Source organism: Molothrus ater, chromosome 10, assembly GCF_012460135.2.
Source record: "Molothrus ater isolate BHLD 08-10-18 breed brown headed cowbird chromosome 10, BPBGC_Mater_1.1, whole genome shotgun sequence".
Taxonomy (NCBI): domain Eukaryota; kingdom Metazoa; phylum Chordata; class Aves; order Passeriformes; family Icteridae; genus Molothrus; species Molothrus ater.
The window spans coordinates 16102181-16124375 of NC_050487.2; the positions used below are offsets into that span (position 1 = coordinate 16102181).

General features: G+C 41.6%; 2 protein-coding genes across 6 annotated transcripts in view; both read left to right on the forward strand.

The window, feature by feature from the left end:
• Positions 1 to 28: 28 nt before the first annotated feature.
• On the forward strand, positions 29 to 14163 carry FYTTD1 (forty-two-three domain containing 1). Its single transcript, XM_036388938.1, has 9 exons — positions 29 to 176; positions 3139 to 3270; positions 6285 to 6430; positions 7191 to 7303; positions 8244 to 8340; positions 9246 to 9307; positions 10145 to 10219; positions 10995 to 11121; positions 12200 to 14163. Exons 1-9 carry the CDS (start codon positions 29 to 31, stop codon positions 12293 to 12295), a joined length of 996 nt encoding a protein of 331 aa, XP_036244831.1. The 3' UTR covers positions 12296 to 14163.
• Positions 14164 to 15265: 1102 nt separating this feature from the next.
• Positions 15266 to 22195, forward strand: part of LRCH3 (leucine rich repeats and calponin homology domain containing 3) — a 61618-nt gene continuing 54688 nt past the window's right edge. For all 5 annotated transcript variants that reach the window (XM_036388412.2, XM_036388411.2, XM_036388413.2 and 2 more), the window contains exon 1: positions 15266 to 15457. In XM_036388412.2, coding sequence (XP_036244305.1) covers positions 15277 to 15457 — 181 coding nt within the window. In that variant the 5' untranslated portion in view covers positions 15266 to 15276. The remainder of the gene's footprint in view (positions 15458 to 22195) is intronic.

The following is a 22195-nucleotide window of genomic DNA, read 5'->3' on the forward strand; positions in this document are numbered from 1 at the left end:
TGTCCTGGGCTGGGCGGAGCTTCTGCGCATGCGCGGGCCCGGCTGGGGGCGGTCCGGTGTGAGGGAGGCGGCCATGAACGCGTTCGGGGCTGCGGCACCGCTCCCGGGCTCCTCGGCCGCGGCGGGGGCCCGGCACGGCGGCGGCGAGAGCGTGGAGAAGATCGACATGTCCCTGGGTGAGGAGCGGGGCCGGGGTGGCCGCTGTAGGTGACAGGGCGGAGGGCTCGGGCTGAACCAAGTGCCGGGGACGGGGAGGGGCGGAACGAACCAACGGGGGGCACCGGCTCGGGCGGAACCAACGAGGGCGGGGGGTGGGGAGGGGAAAGGACGGGACCCTCCCACAGCGGGAGCGCAGGAGGGGCGAGGGTGGCGCCGGGGGCTGGGCATAGGGGCGAGTCCTGGGCGAGCCGCCGGGAGCAGCGCGGATCCAGGGTCGCGGTCCTTTGCGGGCAAGAGCCGCCACCCCTTTGTGTCGCTTGGTGGTGTGAGCAGGCCGCAGAGCGGGGCTCTGCCCGCTTTTGGCCCGGTGAGGCCCGCAGTACTCAGGCCTTAGGCTGGGCGGGCTCGGGGAGCGTCCCAGGGCCTCGCCTGGCGCTCGCAACCACAGGGATGGGTGAGGTTTGGTGGTCTCTCAGCTGGCCTGGCCTTTTTATTCTTCTCAGGTTTGGAAATCAGCAGTGGCAAGTCTCCCGTGTAACGTCTTTGCAGGATAAGACCGGCCACGCCGAGCATGACGTCACCTCTACCGCGTAGTTTGCCGTGACAATCTGCCCCGTTGTCCCCTGCCCTCCTATTGCGGGGTGTGTGTGTTAGGAGCTTGCACAGACTCATTACAAACCTGCAGAGCTGTGTCTCCAGCGTGTCCGAGAAACTGACACCCACATTGTAGATACTTCGTGAGGGATCTCAGAGAAGTTCTGTTCTGGTGCTGTGTACTGAGTCCCCTTAACAGTCAGGGACAGTTTGGTGTGTTCGTGGGCTGCATCTTCCAGTTTACTTTTATCAGGAAAAAAAGAAAATTTAATTGGTTTTGTACACTCCAATACTACTTTGTGATACTACCAGAGCATCAAAGATAGGTGCTATCAGGAGACTTTCTTCAAAAAACAGATTCATAGTGTGAACTGAAGTTATTAATGGTGGACTTGGTCTCTTTGTGGGCCACCGTAAAATAAGAGGATATGTACAATTTTTCCCTCTGTAAATAATTCAGTGGAGTTCTTTGGGCAGTGGAGATAACTTGTGAAATGATGTTTAGAGTTTGAATGTAGAGTAGTGCTACAGCATTCATAGAAAACTAAATCTGTTTTTACCCATTGCACACAATCTTTGTTTTCAGGGTTGCTAATAGAGTTGTTGATCCTGGCTTGTTGTATTTTCACATATTCTAATGTTTCCTGGCTGAGTTAACCTTTCAGTCAGTCTACATGTCCTGGCCATTAACTAGCAGACTGCAAAGGACTGTTGCAGTGTCATGAGGATGTTGTTTTAAAGTGGTAGTGTGAAGTGGGTGCTTCTTTGGGTGTGTAAGAACGTTGTCACCCCAGCTGCTGTCCCCAAGTGAAAGCTTTGTGTCAGGTATTGCCAAAGAGAAAATGCAGTCCCACATCTAGTGTGATATCAAAGAAACTGACACGACCTTAATCTAGGAAGTCTTAAGATTGAGATCATGATGTTGAGTAAATTCTCATATAGTGATAAAGATTAAACATGTTTTGGTTGTGTTATGTGCAGCTGAGCTTCCAGTTTGATACTGCTCCCAGATAACTCTGCTGTTCTAGCTGTAATTGTGGTCTCTGATCTCATGCAAGATAGGAGACTGCTTCAGTGTGGCTCCTCTAACAAATGCATGAAGTCCCAAATGTCCTTCATTTACCCAAATAAGGGAATAGCTGAATCTTAAGTCTAAAATGTTGTAACCTTGTGTGCAGCAACTTGAAAAAATTTGATTCAATATGAAACAGATGAACTATGAAGCATGAATCCATGTTTGAAGTGCCTTTGGTTTTCTTTGTGTATAAAAGGATAGTTTGGAATCCTTGTTCCAGGGACACCCCCTTTGGTCAAGAAGATTGTGTAGATATCAATCCCTGAGTGACCTGTATCAGTATTCTTGTCCTGCTAGATTTTTGCAGCAAAGTGAATTCATGTTCTCTTAGCTTTCTCTTGACAGCATGCAAACCATTGGTTGTGGTTTTTGCTGTTTATGTTTTTACACTGTTTTCTCTGTTCTGCCCCTTATGAGTCCATTTGAACTCAGCCACAAACACAGTAAACCCATTTCCATCTTTCCTTGACTGAAAAAAGACTGTCCAGCTATTTGGGGAGGCTCCCTATTGAAACATGACATTTTTTATCAGTTGTGCTCTCATGATAAAGATGCAGTAAACACAGTTTGGCAGTTTCCTTTAAGGTGTTCTGTAAACAAGCTGGCAGTCAGATAAAAGCTGCCACACCTCTTGCTTTGCTCTTCTCTCCTGAGCTGGCTACCAGGTCAGTGAAGGCAGTCAGGCTGGTGTAGCACAATTTGCACTGGACAGACCTGCTGTTTGCTTTTCATCAGCTTGTTTCTTACACATATTTTTGAGCTGAATAATAGCTTGTCTGGGATTGTTTCCCTGGACAATAGATAAGGTGATTGCTTTGGATTGTAGATTCCTGGGGAGAGATGTCTTGCTTGCCTTTTCCCCCATCATTTCAGTCCTGCTGAACATCTGAAGATAACTGATGGCTTGAGTTGTGTCTGTGTGATCTTTCTTAAGTGGCTTAGGATGAAAGAGCTAAGGCTGGAATTGACATTTTATTTGGTCTCTGCAAAGTTTCATTTTCTTTAACCATGTACAAAAACTAATGGAGTCGCTCAAATTAAAATTTAATTCTGGGCTGAATGCCATGATCTTACATGTGTCTCACATTTTCTGGATGTATGCAACTGCTTCCCTTCTGCTGAGGCATTGTATTTTAAAGTAACTTCTGTAAGACATAACAGGGACTGGATGTTTATAGTACTGATGTTTCTGGAACCTTAACTTGTATGTGCTGCCTTTGCAGGATTGACTGGTCTGTCTCCTGTGACTCCAGGCTGTTTGGGGGTTTTATTCAGTATTTTATATAGTATGTCAATTTTTCTTTTTGTAGATGATATCATCAAGCTGAACAAGAAAGAAGAAAGAAAACAATATTCTCCCAAAATAAAAAGAGGGCTTCAGCAGAATCGAGCTCAACAGTTCAGTTCACAAGGCTCCAAGTGGGGAATGCAACAGCAGAAAGGTGTGTGTGCCAAACAGAACACAGATTACACATTATCTTTCTTGAGCTGAAAGATAGAATAATGAAATGTGTGGATTGACATGGTCAGTTGACTTGTCTTTCAAATAGTGTCTTTTGATTGTAATTCAGGGGTATTTTTCATCTATTTATACTTGGTTTGTTTCTGATTCAGTGTGAGAAAGTAATTGACATGTTTGGCCACCAGGGAGCTTGGATGCTTGAAGGACTGTCCTTGACTCAAGGAAGACTTGGCTTGCTTTCTGATTCTCCAGTTTAATTTTAATTTTGGAAATTGTGATGATACCTTGCCCTTTCTCAGAGATGGACAGAACAAGTGCTTATGCCAAAGCCTTTGTACTGGGAGATGTGAAGGCCTTGCCAGAGCTTTGTGCAAAAGAAAAGCAAATTCATATTTGCTGGGTAGAATTCTCTTTACAGGCCTCCCCAAATTATCTGTTACTATAGACTGTGATCCTGGCTCAGGAATATTTAAATGGAGAGTGCACAGTGTGAGTTGGCTTTTCTTGTAAGAGCTTGAGATGCAAAGGAAGAGCTGTGTCAGCCTTATTCAGCCAGTGTTCTTACAGTGGAATACAAAAAGGGGAAGCCAGTGTTTTAACAGTGGAATACAAAAAGGGGAAAAAGTCATATAGACAGGGAGTGAGGAGAGGAAAAGTGCACAATAACAGCTTTGCTGTAGGTTCCCCTGAGTAACTCATGGGTTTTCTGATAAACAGGACAAGTTTGAAAATTATTCCCAGGCTTTAGTTCAGTACATGGAGAGCTCCTGCTTGAATTGCAGGTGGGTTTTGCTTGCAATTGGTTTTGAAAAGTATCTTTAGTACAGGATGATCAAAATGTGGAAGAATACTGTCTGATAAGAAAGCTTACCACCATGAGCTAATTAGGTATTCAGGTTAATAGATGCAATTTCTTGTTTAGTAGCATTCCTTTAAAACAAAGACACATCTGTCTGGTGTACTCACAATGATCCCTGTGTTATCTTTGTCTTGCTTAGTGTTTGTTGTAGCAGCAGCTCCTCCTTTGTGTCTTAGACACAAATGTCTTTAGGGATCAGTGAAATGTTGCATTACTCAGGGCTCAGAGGAGTTTTGGTTTCTATGCAGGCCCACACAACTGTGTTACTTGTACGTCTCTAATAAATTGGTGACAGGGCTGGAGAAAAATTTACATCTCTCAGCCCAGGTGTGAGGATATTTGTGTGGGTGAAGAGTAAGTGAATTTAAGTTGTAGATTATCGAACATGTTAGCTCTGTTTATAACTGCAGTTGTCAGGTGCAATTGTTTATCATCAAAAGACCACAAAAGAAACAAGTATTAGGATTTAGAATTTTAGGAGAAACTTGATCTGTAAACTTGAAACTCTAAATACTACTGTCTTAGGCAGTTACTTTTCTCTTCTGGAACCTTACCAGCTTCTCTGCCTGTGTTATAGGAAAAAAGCAAACAATTTCTTTGCAAAATTTCCAGATTCATGACATCTTGAAACATTGTGAATAGTTTCAACTGCTCCCTCCTATACAGCTTGGCACATTTTCTCCCAGTGAAAACAAATCTCTTGTATTGTTTTTAAGCAGAAGGTGTCATTAAATAGTTCTTGTGAGCATTCTAGTTATTAGTAGCTTAGCAGTAGATTTATTGCTACTCTGATGCTATTGAAGTTACCCTGATAAGTAGCAAAGCCTCTGTGGACAACTGCAGAAACCACAAATGATCAACAGTGTTCAGTTCTTGTGGTTTTAGAAGTGGCTGCCAAACTTTCTGGAAAGAAGTGAGGAACTTGAGCTGGATTCTATTCAGCTTTTGAGGTTAAAAGCAGAGAGATGAGCATTGTTCATTTAAATAAAAGTTGTCCTTGGTGATACACAGAATGCAACTGCACAAAGCCCTGTGCAGCCTGAGCTAACTGAGGTTTTCATTTATTTGAGCAGAGGTTGGTTTATAGAGCTTGTGAGGTCCCTTTCAGCCTAAGCAACCCTGTTTCTCAGCTTTTCTCTTGGAAAAGAAGAGCATTTGCTAACCAGCCACAAAATGTGTGTACACAGCAGTTCTCCACGGCAAATTGATCTGAGCTGGATTCTGACCAGTGGCTTACCTCATGTCATGGCTCCTGTCTCATGAGAAAGCACAGATTTATTATCAATGCTGATAAGTCAGATATGTTAAAACTAAATGTGTCTGTTGCTTGGAGAGCTGACTCCTCAGTCTGAAATTTGTTTTGCAGTCTGAGGTTCTAGAGGCGAGGGTGCTTGGGGACAAAATTGGAGCATGGTCTGTATTCACAGCATGAAGCTAAATGACTCCAGACTGGGTTAATCAAACCCTGGTAACTGGAGATACTACAGACCTCAGACTTACAAGCCTTTTATATTCAAAATCTGCTTTCAGTCCTCAGTTTGGCTGCACTGCCATGCAGACTTCTAATTGAAAACACTTCAAATGTGATATAATTCATGTGCTGTTTAATGTGCTTTTGTGGGCCAATTGCTATGTTCTTTCCTTCTAAGTCATGTCTTGGGAACCACTGATTAAAATAAATAATCTTTGAAGCTGTTTTAGGGTTTTTTTTCCTTTTAAATTAAACTAGTAATTTGAAGTTTGCTGAATGAGTAGGAAGCCGAGGGACTCTGGTTTGGTTTTATATTGTTCAGTGCTTGATGAAATTCCATTTCAGAGTATTTTGGTAGTTTTCTGTGCTAGAAGACTTTCAAGTTCTCCCTGCAGACATGTCAAATAAGAAATTTTCAGCAGAAATTAATGCAGTGAACTACAGTAAAGCTGTGCTCTGTATGAGAAACTGATCATTGCTGTGCTGGGGCTTGGGCCAGACCTGATAAACAACTGAGTGACCAAATTGTCGTCAAATGTAGTGGTGGCCTCTGCTCTGAGGCTTGAAGTGTGCAGCCAAATAACTTGTGCTGCCTGCAAGGCATCTTAAAGCACGAACCTTTTCTCTTCAGGAAGAATTGTTGAGCTTTCTGTGCTCGTTGCAGGTTACGGAAAGAATCGTTTGGGGCGCAGAAAGAAGATAGCAGGGAAGAAGCGTTCTTATGGAGTCATAACTGGCCTGGCAGCCAAGAAAGCTCTGGGTTCACACAAAGGAATCAGTCCTCTGAACAGACAGCCACTGAGTGAGAAGGTAATTCATTAATGCAACCCCGGTGATTCGTGTCAGAACAGGTTAAAAAAATGAAACACGAGTGCTTCAGAAAACTGCTCTTGAAATACAAAATGGAGACAAATGGTACAAGCTTTTATCAAATTGGGAATGTGTTAGCTGAGTTCTTGTTTGTTTTGAGTGGGCTGGATAATGACTAGGTGTGAAAATAGTTTCTAACACCTAATTGGGTTGCAAGTCATGAGAGTTGAAGTACAGAAGTATATTCTGTGTGAGTATGGAGGGACTTACTGTATTTTTACAAGCAAAATTGGTTTTCTTACAGACCAATAATTCAGCCAACCTGCAGGTGCTAAACTTCTACTGTTACAAAAATGCAAGTTTTTGCAGAATACTAAACTCCATCAGTAGGCTCCCTTCTCTGCACTGCTCCAGTGCATTGTTGCCTGCTTTGTCTCATTCAATATTATAGAATTGGGATTGCCTTTGGATTTCTGACAAATGCTAATTTTAAGACATGTGCAGCATGGATTTTTGTCAGTTTAGGGAGATATGGTAATGAAAAAATAACTGCTAAGGTATGTTGCTTTTTGTTTCCTCCTGAGGATGTGGAGAATATAGAATTCATTAAATTGTAGAATGTGTTTTCAAATTAGACTAGATTGTGAAGGGTAGGCAAAGCCAAGTGTATTCTAATCACAGTTTGTAAATGGAAGCTGAAATAAAAATGTTGGTATGTGTATAGGATACATTATGCTGAATATGTTGATTGTTTTTTAAGAATGCACAGCGGAATTACCCGGTCTTGAAAAGGAAAACAAACCTGCAGAGACAATCTGAAATGCAGAGAAAACAAGCTCCTGCCCTCAGGAGGTCTACTCTGCTAAACAGGAGGTAAATTACCAAACCTGCTTTCCTGAACACTACTTGGCAACTTCCCATGGTGAATCTTGTTTGACAGGACTGAGAGAGGACAGTAGGTACTGGAGTAGCAATATGGTCAAGACCAGTTTGTGTGTGAAGTTGTACAAATCTGGAAGCCAAGAATGTGCCAAACATGGTCTCAATACAAAGCCAGATGTTTGTTATGATGTAGAGCACTCAGGAAGTGCCTCTATGTGTGAGCACCTGGTATTCTGCCTTCACTTAAATCACAGGAGCCTATATTTGAGCAACCTGATTTTGTGGAAGGTGTCCCTGCCCATGACAGGGGGTTGAATCTAGGGGTTCTTCTTTCCAGCCCAAACCATTCTGTGTTTCATGATTCTGTTTGGAAATGGCTGCTGTGGATTTTGATAGCTCAGAAGTGTTAGCCATGGTTTAGTGAACTTTCTAAATGCCTTTGTGGAAGCTGGTGCCATCTGCAGCTTCAGGAATGCCACTGTATGTTTTATTTGTGCTGGAATTACCATGTGTTATAAACTGCAATGGAAATGGTCTCCATGATAAAAGGTTTCACTCTGTGACTATACTGTGAAAACTGTAAACAAACTTTCTTTATACATACTGATTTTAATTTTTTTTCATGTAACCAGCAATGTTTAAAGTGCTGGAGGATACTGAGCAAAGTGAAAAGCAGAATTAATGACCATATTGTCCTGTGATGTATGAACATTAGTCTTCTATGTACCAGCAGTGATTTCTCCATTTATCAGTAATATGTTTCATTCATAGTGGATGAGGAGCTTATCCCAGCTGAAGCATTCAGCCTCAAAGAGGCAGCACTAAAGATGTCCTTATGGATGTTTTGGGCACTTTTTTCACTTCCATAGTAGTGTCTCTAAGGTGTTCCCTGTGGAGCCTTTTATAACTATATTTTTAATAAATATTACAGGAATAACATGCCATCTACATTTGTCAGAATTGGAAACAAACTAAATCAGCAGAAAGATACTCGTCAAGCAACTTTCCTGTTTAGAAGAGGCCTGAAGGTAAATACAAATTTTGAAAAGAACAAGGCAGTTGGGCTATAGATTCTAAGCTAACCTGTAACACTGATATTAATGAATCAACTTCAAATATCAGATCCGAGTAGAAACTTCAGGTGCACTGGAGAATAGCCACAGGTTCTTCTAGGGAAGTGCACTCATTCTCTAGTTGCTGTAATCCATCGAGTCTTGCTTCACATTCCAGTGTAATTGAGCAATTCTGAGGGGCATGGAACTTGCCAGTGTTTGAGGGTATTTGCAAGGTATTAATTTTTCCTTTCAAAAGTTAATGGTAGAAAGCTCTGTCCAGCTTTTTAGAAGTTGCTTTCAGATAAATAATAGAGCAGAAACATATTTAAGAATCTGATTATGATTTGGTTTGCTTTTTTAGTTATTTTGGGGTTATTTATTTCAATTATTTTAGTTACTTAAGGATTTTTTAGTTATTTTAGTAGGATGGAGAGATGAGAGTGCACAGTGAATGAAAAGTGGTGGGTTTGGTTTTTATTTGTGCCCTCATTCTACATTTGCCATCGTTGTGACTGTAAGTAGCTGTTGTCTTCCTTCCAGATGGTTTGCAAAATTACAGACAAGATCAGGAACTAGACAGACTTTTCTTGCTACTGTAGTAACATTTTGATCTATCTTAGGCTGACATAGTCCTCCAAAATGTTGCCATTGCTCTATGGGCAGTTTTGTTTAAATCATTCTATGTTCATAAAGTAATTTCTTTTCAAGGTCTTAGGAAATTAATAGGACTCTTTGAAGTCCCTCTGAAAGTACAACCCTGTTTGTGCAGCATGTAGTAACAGCTTTAAACTTCTGTTTTTGAACTTCTCTATTTGCAGCTGCTACAATAGGAATTGAAACAATATTCAAATCTGGTGTTTCTACTGATGTGTTTTCAGGTGCAGGCCCAAGTGCAGTCAACAGATGATCTTGATAATCAAACAGTAAAGAGAACTCGTCAGTAAGTATCTAATTTGGAAATTTTCAGCTTTGTAGCATGTAAGATTCTCATTTTAGCTCAGACTTCCCAGATATGATAATAGAAGGGGGGGTGGATTTTTTTCCCCTCTAGGCACATCAACTAGAGTGACAGTGATCCTCCCCCTATTCTCAGTTATTTCCTAAATTATCTTCTAATTTAACCAGGAGGAGTTGGTTTGCATAAGACATTTGCAGGAATAAGGGGGAAGACGGTAAGAGGATCAGGCTAATCTCTAATACTCATGAATACTGCATAGACTAGAAGAAAAATTCAAATGTCAATGTTATCCTGAGCTCTTGTTGTAATTTTCCTTTTATTTAATATGCATATCAGCCTGTGAAGCAGTTTAGAAATGAAAAAGGCAGAGCCCAATGAGGCCACTTGGCTCTTCCCCCATATACTCTTCCCATACTATTCTGTGCTTGCTAGGCTCTTTGCAGGGTGTTTCTTGGGAACACAAAAGGCTGAGGAAAGCAGCAGGTGCCACAGAGTGGAGTCTGTCACCTCTTGAATTTGCTGTGTGGGCCATTTTGGCCCCATCTGTGGCAGGGAAATGTTTTAAAGGAGTTAACTCTTGAGTAAGTGCTGTAGTTCTGGTGCACTTCCACAGCCTGTGATTTAGTGTTCTGAATAGGTGTAGGCAATGTAAAAGGTACAAGAATCAATAGTCAGGTGTCAATAGCATGTGATTTTTTACTAGCCAACATTCCAAAAGCTTGCACGTTCTTTGCTGGCCAGTATTTTGAACATACCTTTAAAGATACCCTGACTGAAATCTCTGCACAATTCTAAGTGATTTTTGTGTTTTCAAACTAGATGGCGAACTTCTACCACAAGTGGAGGGATCCTGACCGTGTCTATTGACAACCCAGGAGCAATCATAAGCCCAGTGTGAGTTTTCAATTAAGTTCTGAAATGTTCTGTACATAAATGAAAGTGTTTCGGGTGACCTCAAAGTCATAGCTTCTTGTGAAGACTTTTAAGTCTGGCCCCTTTCTGAGTGTTTCTGAGCAGTGTTTGAATAATATCACAGCTGGATTTCACATGTCAGCTCCCAGTTAGGAGCTCGATGTGGTGTATAGAGTGGAAGAGTGGTGGGCTGGTACATTTTCACTTTGTCTGCGCCTTCCAAATCAGGCCATGTCACAGCTGTTTTCCACCTCGGAGTGGAAATGAATGAGCACCTACTTGATATATAATGGTAACAGTTACTCCCTGATTCATAAAAATATTGCTGGACTTGTGCTTAAAGAGACCATTGCTGTGTTTGTGTTTGGGAAGTTGATGGTACTGTTGTTTATAGGTGGTATATTTTTAAAATGTCTTGATTAGCATTTCCTTGGTAGCGTTTTATCAGTAAGGGAGACTGTACCAATTTATATTTTTTGTATTTATAGGATGAATTAACCACAAATTACATGTTTGTCAATAGAATTGCAGATAAAAAATAAGATGGTTTCCTGCTGGGACTCTTGGTGTCTGATAACAATAACAAATGGTCCCTTTTTTAGTTCTGCCTGACTTTCCTTCTTGAATTGGCACCCTCCAGCTTTTCAGCCAGCCTGGTCAAATGGTTTGGTGCAAAATTCGTACCTCTATCAGCATTAAGGCTTTCTTGCATAAAACACATGTTCATCATGTCCTTTGCAACATTCTTCTTTCACAGGTCCCAGAAACTACGATTAACTCGTAGTCCTGTGCCATCATTTCTGATGAAGAGGGACCAATCTGAAGAGAAGAAGATTCCAAAAGGGGTTCCATTGCAGTTTGATATAAATAGTGTTGGAAAACAGGTAAATGCAATTTTCCTTTCATAACTGTGAAAGTAGTTTCAAGACCAATAAAAGCCAGTGAGGCACTTTGCTCCTAGACTCCCAAGTGACAGAAAGAGAGAACTAGTGACTACTTCTTGTTTCCACTTCCAGTCTTTCCGCTAACTCGCTGTGTAACTTCAAGCAAGTAGCTAAACTCACTGTTCTTGTTCTTCTAGTTCATGCCTTGCATGCCCACATGATTTAAATGGGATTTAAAATGTTGAATATTTCTAAAAGGCTTCTGGTGCTCCTGCCGTGCTTGCATCAGCAACTGTGAATAATTCAGGGATGAGCTGCTTTCAGCTGTGTGACCTGCCTGGAACCCTGGCAGCCAAATCTGTAAGACAACTTTTGCTGTCCATCTAGGAAAAAAAAAAACAACTAAATGTGAGCATTCAAGGGCTTGAAAGATGAGCAATTTTTCACAAGTTTCATGAAGACAGGTGATTTGGTGCAGCAATCCTAATGCTGTCATTGAAGGAATTCTTACAGGGTGGCAGAGTTAGATGCTGTTCTTGTAATCAGCTCCTTCGTGGCAGCTGTAGAAATCTGCATGGAGTCAAGGCATTGATCTGCATTTGTTCCATCCAGGAATAAGAACTATGTCAGAAAGTCTACTAATGTAGTGTAAAATTGATTGAACTTCTGGATTAGACTCCAGCTTGCTGCCTTAGCTGAGTGAACTGGAAAGCAACCTGCATTAAAATGGTGAAAATGTTGCATTTGTTGAAATTGCAGAGAATCTATGTGGGGAAATGTGTACTGGAAGTTCCATTTTTCAGTCTGTTTGTCCTCAGTTTAACTTACAATATTTTGAGTAGGCTTTGAGTATTGACATTATATACCATGTGTTCTTAATGAATTCTGAAAATGCAAGCTCTTGATGTGTAGTCCAATCTGATTTTTAAATGGTGTGGGAAGTGACAAAAAATCCAAGTGAAGCAACTGAGGAGTCAAGTGATGATACAGACTGAAGAAAAAACTGTTCTGTCTCCATTACTTTGATTAAATTAACCCAACACCTTTAAAGTTTTGGTTAAATTACGTTATTTTTCAGACAGGGATGACGTTGAACGAGCGATTTGGGATCCTGAAGGAGCAGAGGACAGCACTGTCTCAGAACAAAGGAAGCCGTTTTGTAACAGTGGGCTAACCTGGCAGATGGACTTGGGCACTGAGCCCACCTACCTAAGCCCCCAGAAATAGAAGTGGGCAGAAGAATACAGCATATGTCACTAGAATTCTCCAGACATCTTGCTAAGATGGTGGCAGAGCTATCTCTCTTTATTACTTTTACTTGGAATGGTAAAAGACTTAATGCCCTGAGGGAGAAAAGTGGAAAGAAACTGATCCGACGTAGTGGCACCATCACCTGGTTGGAAAAGATTCTGTTGCCCAGCTGAGTTCTTTGACCCCTCTGTTATGGTAAAGATTGTTTAAGTGTTTAATTACAAACCCCATTTTAGGGTTTTTTAGGGACTGCCTTTGAGCCCTCTTTCAGAGACCAGTTTAGCACAGAGCCTCAGTCCGTGGATACTTTGGTAGCGATGTAGCGGCATTTTTCATGGGAGCATTGGTTCTGTACTTCTTTGTGCTTTTAAAGTTCCATTTTTTTCTTTTCTTGAAAACTGTTTTGCATCCTCACATTCACAAATAAAGCTCTTAGCTGAGACCCAAAATTTGTAACTGGGATGGAGACTATTCTACTCTTATCCTTAAAGTGGTCCAGATCATATACCATAGTGGAGGAATACTGCAGAGGCAGTTTGAGAGTCCTTTGTATTCCAAATAGCTCAACTTCATCATTCTCCTCTGTAAATGGAGTTTATCCATCTCCTTTTCTTCTTAAACTTCTGATTTTTATTTCTTTTCGAAATGTTTTTCACAAACTAAATGCAATAACTTCACGTTTTTGAATAATTTGATAGGAAAAGATAAAGCCTTCCTTCACAAGGAAGTCAGCAGTATGGTAGAGTTTCTTGCCCTCCCAGATACAGGATTCTCATCCTGCATATTTTGCCCCAGAGGGTTTTCTCTAACTTAAAAATAGCTGGAGGCAAACAATCTTGTGGCATTTGTTTGTTTGTACCAAAGAGAGGTAAGATGTGAAGCTGATCCAAAGTGGTCAGACATCTGGAAATTGTCTGAAACTGAGGAACGTTTCTGGAGGAAAGCCCTCACTTTGCCAGCATGTGTAAGGCATTAGGCAGGAACATGTAGCCACCTGCTTTAAGCATAGCTCTGTGCATCAGAATCTGCAGGACAGTAACAACTGGGGCATCCTCAACCTGTATTTATATAATCCCTAAAACTGAGGCACCTCTTCAGAATTGCTTCCAGACCAGGCATTGATGATCTTGGCACTGCTTTTTGGTGAGGAGGGCTAGGTACAGTCAGGTACAAGAGGGGCTGGCTTGCTGCATCCAGGAACGTTCATGGCATTTGAAGCAGGTTTAACTCCTTTTCACATTCTTGAAGAATTTATATTTGACAGAGTTGGTTTCCTTGCATTTTTATCTCAAATTCCAAGTTAACTAGCATATACTGGCAACTTCAGCCTTGAAGAGCACTTGACAGCAGAAGGGCTTTTTTTTTTTTTGGTATCATTTTGAAGTCAGAGTGCACTCTGATGCTAAATAGGACTTAAACCCTTGTTTTTAATGTTGGAAAATACACCTTAGCAGAGGCAAACTAAATGTAGTGGTGTTAAGGTTTCTTTCTCAATTACTAGTAGGAATTTTTTTTTAAATAAATGTCCCACTGTTAGAATTTGAGTAGGTAAAGAGTAGTCAATCATCCTGTTTCAGTGTATACGTTTTTCATGTGCCAGGATGCAACAAAAAAAAATTCTTTTGCATCAGCCTAGATGCAAAACATTGATGCAGTGCATCAAAAGTGCTAGTTTGTATTTAATGAGAAGATGCTTTACACTGTACCTTTTGGTATTTTTTGGAGAAGTTATTACATTTGATCTATTCTGAAGCTGTTAATTTTTTTTTTAATAAAAAGTTACAGGTTTTATATTGTCTTGTTCCTGTTATAACCACCTGGGCAATATACTGGTTATGTGAATTTTCTGATAGCTTGCAAGGGGTTCTTCTTGATCAAATTCTTATTAAATATTCTGAAGAACACAGCAGAAAGCAACCTAACTTAAAAAGAGGCTTCACACTCCTTGCTCACCTTAATACTCTGACAAGAGAGCACTTATTGGAGTGGCGCTGTAGAGGCTCACTTCCATTTGAATGTGTCAGCTACTAATTAATGTTTCAGTAGCACTTCCTAACTCAGTGATTTGGTGTGGTGGGAGTACCAGATGTGCCAGCGATTGCTGCTGTGCCATGTCCTGATAGCGAGAATCGCCGTCATCAACACCTTGTGCTGCAGGAACAGCCCGAGCAGCTTCCTGGCTGTGTGGGAGTGCTGTGCCAGCAGGAGGCACAAAGCACTGGAAATGCTGCTATTAATTGTTAGTGCAGGACTAAATACTGCCTGTAAATGTATCTGATAAGGTGTTAAATGTTGTGGTTGTCTTGCTACTTGATTATTGACAGCCTTTCTTCTTCATTATCAGCTCGCGTGTGTTGGCTGCAGCATCAGGTAGGTTCAGTGGAAGCAGCAGGGCAAAATGGCATTTATGAAGATGTAGCAAAGGGTGTGGCTTTTAATGTAATCAATCCTTAAGTTATAAAACGTGAAGCAGTTGTTACATTTCCCACTAAGCGGAGATCTGTGCGCTCTGCCCTTGTTTTGCTGCTGGAACGGGCCCGACAGCCAGCAGCTGTGAGCGATGCTCACCCAGAAACCATCCTGTGACATCCCACGCTGGCGGGAACACTATAATTTTTAACAGTTCCAGCAGGTGTCCAGACGTGTCCGGGGCGGCGATCCCCTTGCACGCCGGCTGAGCCGAGACGGGCGGGAAGACGCGGCCCTGAGGAGCGGCTGGCACGGCCCGGCCCGGCCCGGCCCGGCTCGGCTCGGCTCAGCCCGGCTCGAACGGACGCGGTGCCCGCGCGGTCCCGGGGCCGCCGGGCGGCGGCCGCGCATGCGCCCCTGCCGCGCGCTCTGGCATGCGCTGTCCGGCCGGGCTGTGGCGGGGAAATGGCGGCGCCGGAGGGCGGCTCTGCCGCGATGCCCGCGGCTTGTCCCGCTCCGCCTGGTCCCTCGGCTCCCGGCTCCTGGAGCCGCTCCTTGGACCGAGCCCTGGAAGAAGCGGCGATCAGCGGGACCCTCAGTTTGAGCGGCAGGAAGCTCCGGGACTATCCGCGGGCCAGCGCCGCCAACCACGATCTCAGCGACACCACCCAGGCTGGTGAGGGACAGGGCGTGAGGGGGGCGAGGCAGCGGGGAATGGGAGCGGGGGCTCTCGGGGGCTCTGAGCGTCCTGGCTGCCCTACCAGCCCCTCGCTCGGGACTGAGCCTGAGGTGACCGATTTGCTGTCTGTTCGTTAAATTGAAGCTGGTTTCGCCTCTTCCCTTCGCTCTCCGCCCTTCCTCTCCTCGGCTCTCGAGGCAGGATGGAGGAGCTCTGGCAGGGTTCTTCCTTTGCCCGTCTGATGAGATCTCTCTCATTGTAGGGGTTTTTTTTACTTTATCATCTCTGCTGTAAAATGTTTCCCTTATGGAGAACTGTTTTAAAGGGCGTTGTGAGGTTTTTCTCAGTATTGCTGCTCGCTGCTGTGATTTTAGCTAGTCTCGTTCTTGCTCTGATACGTCTGTGTGTGAATGTGTGTATATACACATTTGTGTGCACCCTCACAATCTCTCATCTTGTCCTACTGACACGGGAAACCAACTTTCCAAGAGGGCTGTCAGGTGTGTGTATGCTAAAGAAACTATTTTTTTTAAGCTCTATAAGGTCTTATGCTTCTATTATTGTTATAAGCCATAAGAAGATATGAAAAATACCCTGAATATAATCACAGCCTTTTCTTTTTTCCCCTGTATAGCATGGATTTAAGGATATTAAAGATTGTTAATTACTTTACAAGGTACAGTAAGCATTATGGCCTTTGCTCTCTCTATTCCTTGAATGTATTCATAAGAATAGATTAAAAAACTATACTTTGACCGTACGTACCTCGATCACAAGTGAAAACACATCTGTGTTTGCATATTACTGTACTAACTGGAGAGCTGAGAGTTGGGAAAGGAGAGTTTGTGCAGATGTAGAAATCTTCTTAATACATGATGTAGATCAGATTTAGTTTACTTTGATTGTGCAGTTGTATAAGCAAAGTCAGAGTAACTTTAAAAGGCGTCAGCATGCCATCTGTTTGAAGCTATGAAATCTAGACTTTTTAGTCTTGAGTTGTAGCTTGAAAGCTTAGAAATAAGCTTCCAACATCACTTTTTTCAAGTTTCCATGTTGGTTTGTAAGTGTGCTGCTTACACTGTCATTTAAGTAATTCAAAATGGAACCTTCTTTAAAATTGTCTTGACTTCATACTCTGTCCTGTCACATGCTACTTATGCAAAAATCTGTCACTAACAAAAGAAACGCTCATGAAAACTCAAGCAGACCTCGAGACAGCACTAGTTTGCTTGTCTTGAACACAGCTATACATAGAAAACACTTCTCGTTGGGATATAAATTTTTGGGGTGTGTTTTGTTTCTTTTGTACCAGTGCAGTTGCACAATGCATGTGTAGTGGACTAATCTGTAAGCCAATGCAGCATACACATTTGTGAGGGGTTTGGGCTTTTTGTTTATAATACTATTCATTTACTGTACTCTTAAACAATTTGTGGGAATTCTTGTTCCCACCAAGGTTCCCATCTATTGTGATGAATATTTGCATTGTAGTTGTTCAAGAAGCATTAAATGCTAATAAGCAGCAGTGCATGCCATACACTTTTGTGCATTTATCATCACAATGAACCTCAGAAAAAAGCTAGAACTGTTCTTAAGTTGTAAAAAGCAAAGCTTATTGAGTGTGTATGGGGACACACATTATGTTTAAATTCTCTGTTTTGAAGGCTGCTATGAATAACTTCATCTTGTGCTTTTTTTTTTAGCATGGTCTGTTCTGTGACTTGTTTTTAATAATTCTGGGCACAATTTTGTTCATGGGAGGAGACTTAAAATTATTTTGTATGGGACTAGCCACAAATAATATGATACAATGTATTTGTATGTTAGGTGTTATAAATACTTAAGTAAACACTTTAAACAACACCCCACACTGTAGACTCCCAAGAGCCTTTCTAAATGCTGTGCCACAGACTCTAAGCACATGAGGTGCTGCATGTCCATGTTTCATAAAAATGACTGGATTTGCTCCCAAATTACAAATTCAGTGACAAAACTGGAGATGAAGCAATGATGTGCAAACCTTCCTCCTCATGTGCCTGAGTAGACACCTCTCTGCTGTGAATCATGTACTGATACAGCTCATTCCCGTTCTTGGAGCAATGAAAGTACCTGCATGTCAGCGTAAGCACAGGGATGGTTACGAGGTGGGAATGAATCACACCCCTCATTAACGTAACTACCCTGCCAGAAACCTGGATCTCACTGCCCCAAGCCCTGACAGAGCCCCTGGCCTTGCCTGGAAGCTGCTCTGAACACAGGTGAACCAGCAAAGCGGGTCAGCAGGAACAGGGTGTTGGAGATCAGAGGTTTGATCAAGTTTAGTTGGGCACTCTGTGCGGATTTTGAGGTTGATGGTGGGTGATGTCAGCCATAAGGTGCATTTGCAGATGTTACATCAATGGGAAGATCACATTTTTTTGAACCTTGTATGGGTTCAGATTTGACTAATACTAGCCCTGGTGCTCAAGCTGTAATAGCTTCTAGGTAGCATTCTTAAACCACTCACTAAACAGTCACCAGAGCAGCAAAACCAGGTCAGGTTTGCTGCACTTTATTTTTGAACTTTATAATACAGTATTTCTTTTAGGTGGAAAAGTTAAGTTTGTCATTAATCATTTTCTTCAGTGCATAAACTTTTCACTGGGAAATGGATTGTCTAGTCATGTTAGAGCCTTGGCTGCTTCTGGGCACTGCTGTCTTCCAGATGATGAAAACCCACATGTGACTTTTTAAACCGAGATCAGCGCTCAAGGTTACTCTCAGAACTGAGCATATAACTTCAGCAGGCAGTGAAGCACTAGTGGGTTTCTAGTTGTTTTGTACTTTGACTGGAATGAAGATCCCCTATAAAATCAAATTGAAGATGGGATAGTCTGGAGAGCTTTGGCATGGATTAGCAGGAAGGTAACTGCAGTGTGTGACGCAGTCACCCATCTCACCTTCTCATAGGTGAGGGATGTGCAAGAAACGCAGTGTAGTAATAACGAATAACTTAGATATTGAAAGAGTATCTCATTCCTTTCTGTTCCTCCCTAACAGCTTAATTGGACCTTTAGAAAGTGAACAGGTTTACAAAGCTCATTGATAATGCCCAATGAGCAAACTTCTTCATTATCAAATGAAGGATATGCTTTCATGCTTCTTCTTTTCGTTTTCTTTCATACTTTCATTTAGCATTCATTATCTCTCCCCATTTTATCTGAGTTACAACCCATTTGTTCATTCCACTCATGTTCTTGACCACAGAATAGGAAAAAGAAAGGCTATAAACCACCTGAGCTAAATGTGAAAGGCAGCACAGTTGCATTTTGCCAGCATTAATGTAGATTCTGATGTCATTATTTGACAGCTTTCCCAGTGGCCTAAAGCATACATTGAGCAGAAAAGTTATTTGTCAAGCCCTCCATGACAGCTGTAATTACTTAAACCACTCACTGTCTCCATTTTTAAAGGAGAAGATGAAAATATGTGGGTTTATGGACTAAAAGAAAAGTCTGTTGTATGGAAATTGAGTAAGATAATTACACGCAGCTCACTATATCTTGTTTCTGGAATATATTAGTAGTAAAAAAGGATGGAAGGACTCTGAACAAGAAGAATAAAATGGTCCATTGTGCCTTTTCAATGGCTTTGCCAATAAGGTATCTCTGTTGTTTTATCCTTACTAGTTCTCCATAGAAATGGTAAAATCTGACCATAGTGTCAGTAAATTTTCTATATGCCAAGTGCTTGCATGCATCTAGAAGGAGTGCAGTGAGTATGTGAGTGTTCTGCACTAAAGGGTCTCACTGGTGTTCTTCATTCCTTCTAGAAGTTCAGTTGATACTGCCTACTGAAATGTAAAATGGCTTGAGAAGCACAGCATGGCTCAGATAGCACTGGCCCTGTTAGCCAAACATTTGTTCTTAAAGCCACAACAGCACAGTGAAAACCAGCCTAAAAGTAATTTTTTAAATCTCTCTGGGCTGCTGTATTTTGAATGTAAATTTTTTGTGATTGTTAAGGTAACTGGGAAGGAATTGGGATTATTGTTTGTTCAAATCTCAGACTATTTGCCAGCAAAGTGTACAGTTTTAATAATTAGATCATCTCAAGTTTCAATATTAAAACCCAAAACCTAATATGTCAGTAGGGTCATTCAGGTGCTTGTGATTGCCTTTGTGTCCTTGTCTCTACCCTTAGCAAAACCCAAAGAGAAATGCCCTGTGCAGGGGTTCTTGTAGCTATAGGAGTGGGAAGGAGGATCACAACCCTTCCCCTAACTTGGGACAGTAATCCAGCTTGTTCCATTCAGCTGCATTTCTTGATCTTAGCTCCTAATTTTGTCAGTCCTTGTTTAATTTGATTATTGCTCCGTTTTGTTTTTGTTCTTGTGTGTCTGTTAGTGGGAAGTCTTGAACTCATGTGGTCTGTGTATAAATACTGGCAATTCTTGGCCTAATGGAGTTGTCTGAGAGTGGTGCTTTGGTAAATTGCTAAATTAAGGTCAGTTCTGGCTTTTTCTTTTTTTTTTTTTTTTTTTTTTTTTTTTTTTTTTTTTTTTTTTTTTTGTTACCATGAAAACACAGAGAGCAGTAGACTGTGTGGTAGTTTACAGTTCATTTTTGTTGGATTTGTTGGGATTGGATGGAGACCTGAGGACTGCAGTAATGCTCAGCTGCTCTTTAGCCATAGGAAATCTTTTTGCCTCACGTTTTATGGCAACTGGGAAACTGCAATCTGAGCTTGTGGCTTCTAATCCTTGTGGCAATAAAAGCAATACGTGACATTCAGAATGCCTTTGTTTAGTGAGTTTATCTTTTAAAACAAACAATAAAGTCCTACCATCAAATTTTACTACCAGTGAGTTCTTGTAAGTGTTGCTCAGTAGTATTACATGTGTTTCTAGTTACTTCCCAAGTCTTCCCCTTCCTTGACTCCATCATGATCAGATTTAATTTTTTTAATACTGTTCTGACTGCATATGCCCTTGTGGTTATATTTTTGGAGATAACTGTAACTACATAAAGAGGGTAGGGATCAATAGTTGAATATATTGAGGCCTGTAGTCACATGACGGACAAATTAGAATTTAGGGAAAAAATAAAATGTCTATGTTTCTTTCATGATGTTTCCAGCTGTGTTCTCCTGTGGTTGTACCTGTGCTTGGAGGTAGAAAATTTATCCTGGGTAAATACTTCCTGAAGACTGTCATAAATACATAGCCTAATGTGATCCAAGTTCTTTGCTGATGCCAGAATGGGAGGAAGTTCTGTCTTCATCTCCCGCTACACAGTCAACACCAACAATCCTAGTGCCTTCCAGCAAGCTGTTTCATACTTACCTGGCTGAAAATCCAGCCAATAACTCCGTGTATCAAATCCTTGGACAGCTCACTGGGTTTTCACGTGCATGTGAATGCCAGCAAATGGAAAGGATGGAAGCACTGCATGGATGATGGAAGTGAGAGGATCTGTTTAGGTGGATGTGTAAGCTTAAATTGACTTGCACCAGTTGTGAGATTACACCATGACTCTGTTTTGTAACCTTTTCCCACTGACCTGCTGTAGATTTGCTAATCGTTTTCTTCCAAGCAATCTGCTGCCCTTTGACTCAATGAACATAAGAATTTTTTATTCTACAATATGGCTTATAGAGTTGAATTTCATTCAGTGAAACTTTACTCCTGATAGGTTTGGCTCTCGTGCATCCATTTGGCAAAATACATAGTTTTATGTAATTAGTTTTAAACTGATGGTTCAGGTTTAGAACACAGTAGATGTAATTAGTTTTTTCAGCAGAAGAACCAGCAGTAAAGAATTAGCTACAACAAACACTACAAATTATGTAGCATTTGTTAAAAATAAAATTACATGGTAGCTAACAAAAAGGCTATAACTCATTTCAAGGGTTCTCTCTGTAATAACTAATCAGGCTTGGATCTCGTGGTTTCTGATGTTGGCCAAACAGCTTGAATGAATTGCTGTTGTGTATTCATCTGAAGCCATGGGCTGTGCAGGCTGCTTTCTTCTTCTTCATCTCCTGTGGCCCCCTCTCCGAAGTGGAGGGGTGGAAATCCATTAATGTTAGAAATGTCTTGTGGTTTGATTTATCAGAGCATCAGAGTTAAAAATTGCCTTAATTCCCTGAATTACAGATACTTAGAGAAGATGCAAAGGGTACAACATTGTGGTCTTTTCTTTATGGGACTGTTGTGCCTGAGTTAGTGCTTCTGTGCAGGACAAGGGTTTAATGTTGCAGCTTGAAGTCCCCAAAACTGTCCTTGGCTTCAGCCTCACTTACAATTCTACACTACAGACTGCTGCTTCCACTGACAGCCCTCAGTGTCTTTCTGGAGTAAGGAGTCTCTGTTCTCTTCTAGCTGATAATGTTACTGATTGGAAAGTTAAAGTATTTACACTCATAGCCTTCTCCCAGGCACTCCAAAAGGAGAATATACTGAAACCCCCTAACTTGCTATGCAGCCCAGGTGTTGGCTGCTGGAACATATGGTTTGGAACCATAATGTGCTCTGTGCAGAGGGCAGGAGGATTAGGGAGCATCTATTCAGTTCCACCCACCACCCCCACATTGTTCAGTGACCCATGTGAATTTTAGTCTCTTTATTCAGCTTATTGTTGAAACATAGCTTTGAATACAGAAATGTGTTATTGTTGCCTTGGGCTTTTGGGTAGTGCTCCAGACTATTGAAAAGTTTTCAAACACTATTTTTCATGTAATCTCTGTGCAGTGAAG

Bases quoted from the DNA above. Each gene is read 5' to 3' on its own strand.
- FYTTD1 (XM_036388938.1), top strand. From the start codon at position 29: ATGCGCGGGCCCGGCTGGGGGCGGTCCGGTGTGAGGGAGGCGGCCATG. The intron at 177-3,138 runs GTGAGGAGCGGG...TTCTTTTTGTAG, and splicing joins GAAGATCGACATGTCCCTGG to ATGATATCATCAAGCTGAAC. The intron at 9,308-10,144 runs GTAAGTATCTAA...TTTTCAAACTAG, and splicing joins ACAGTAAAGAGAACTCGTCA to ATGGCGAACTTCTACCACAA.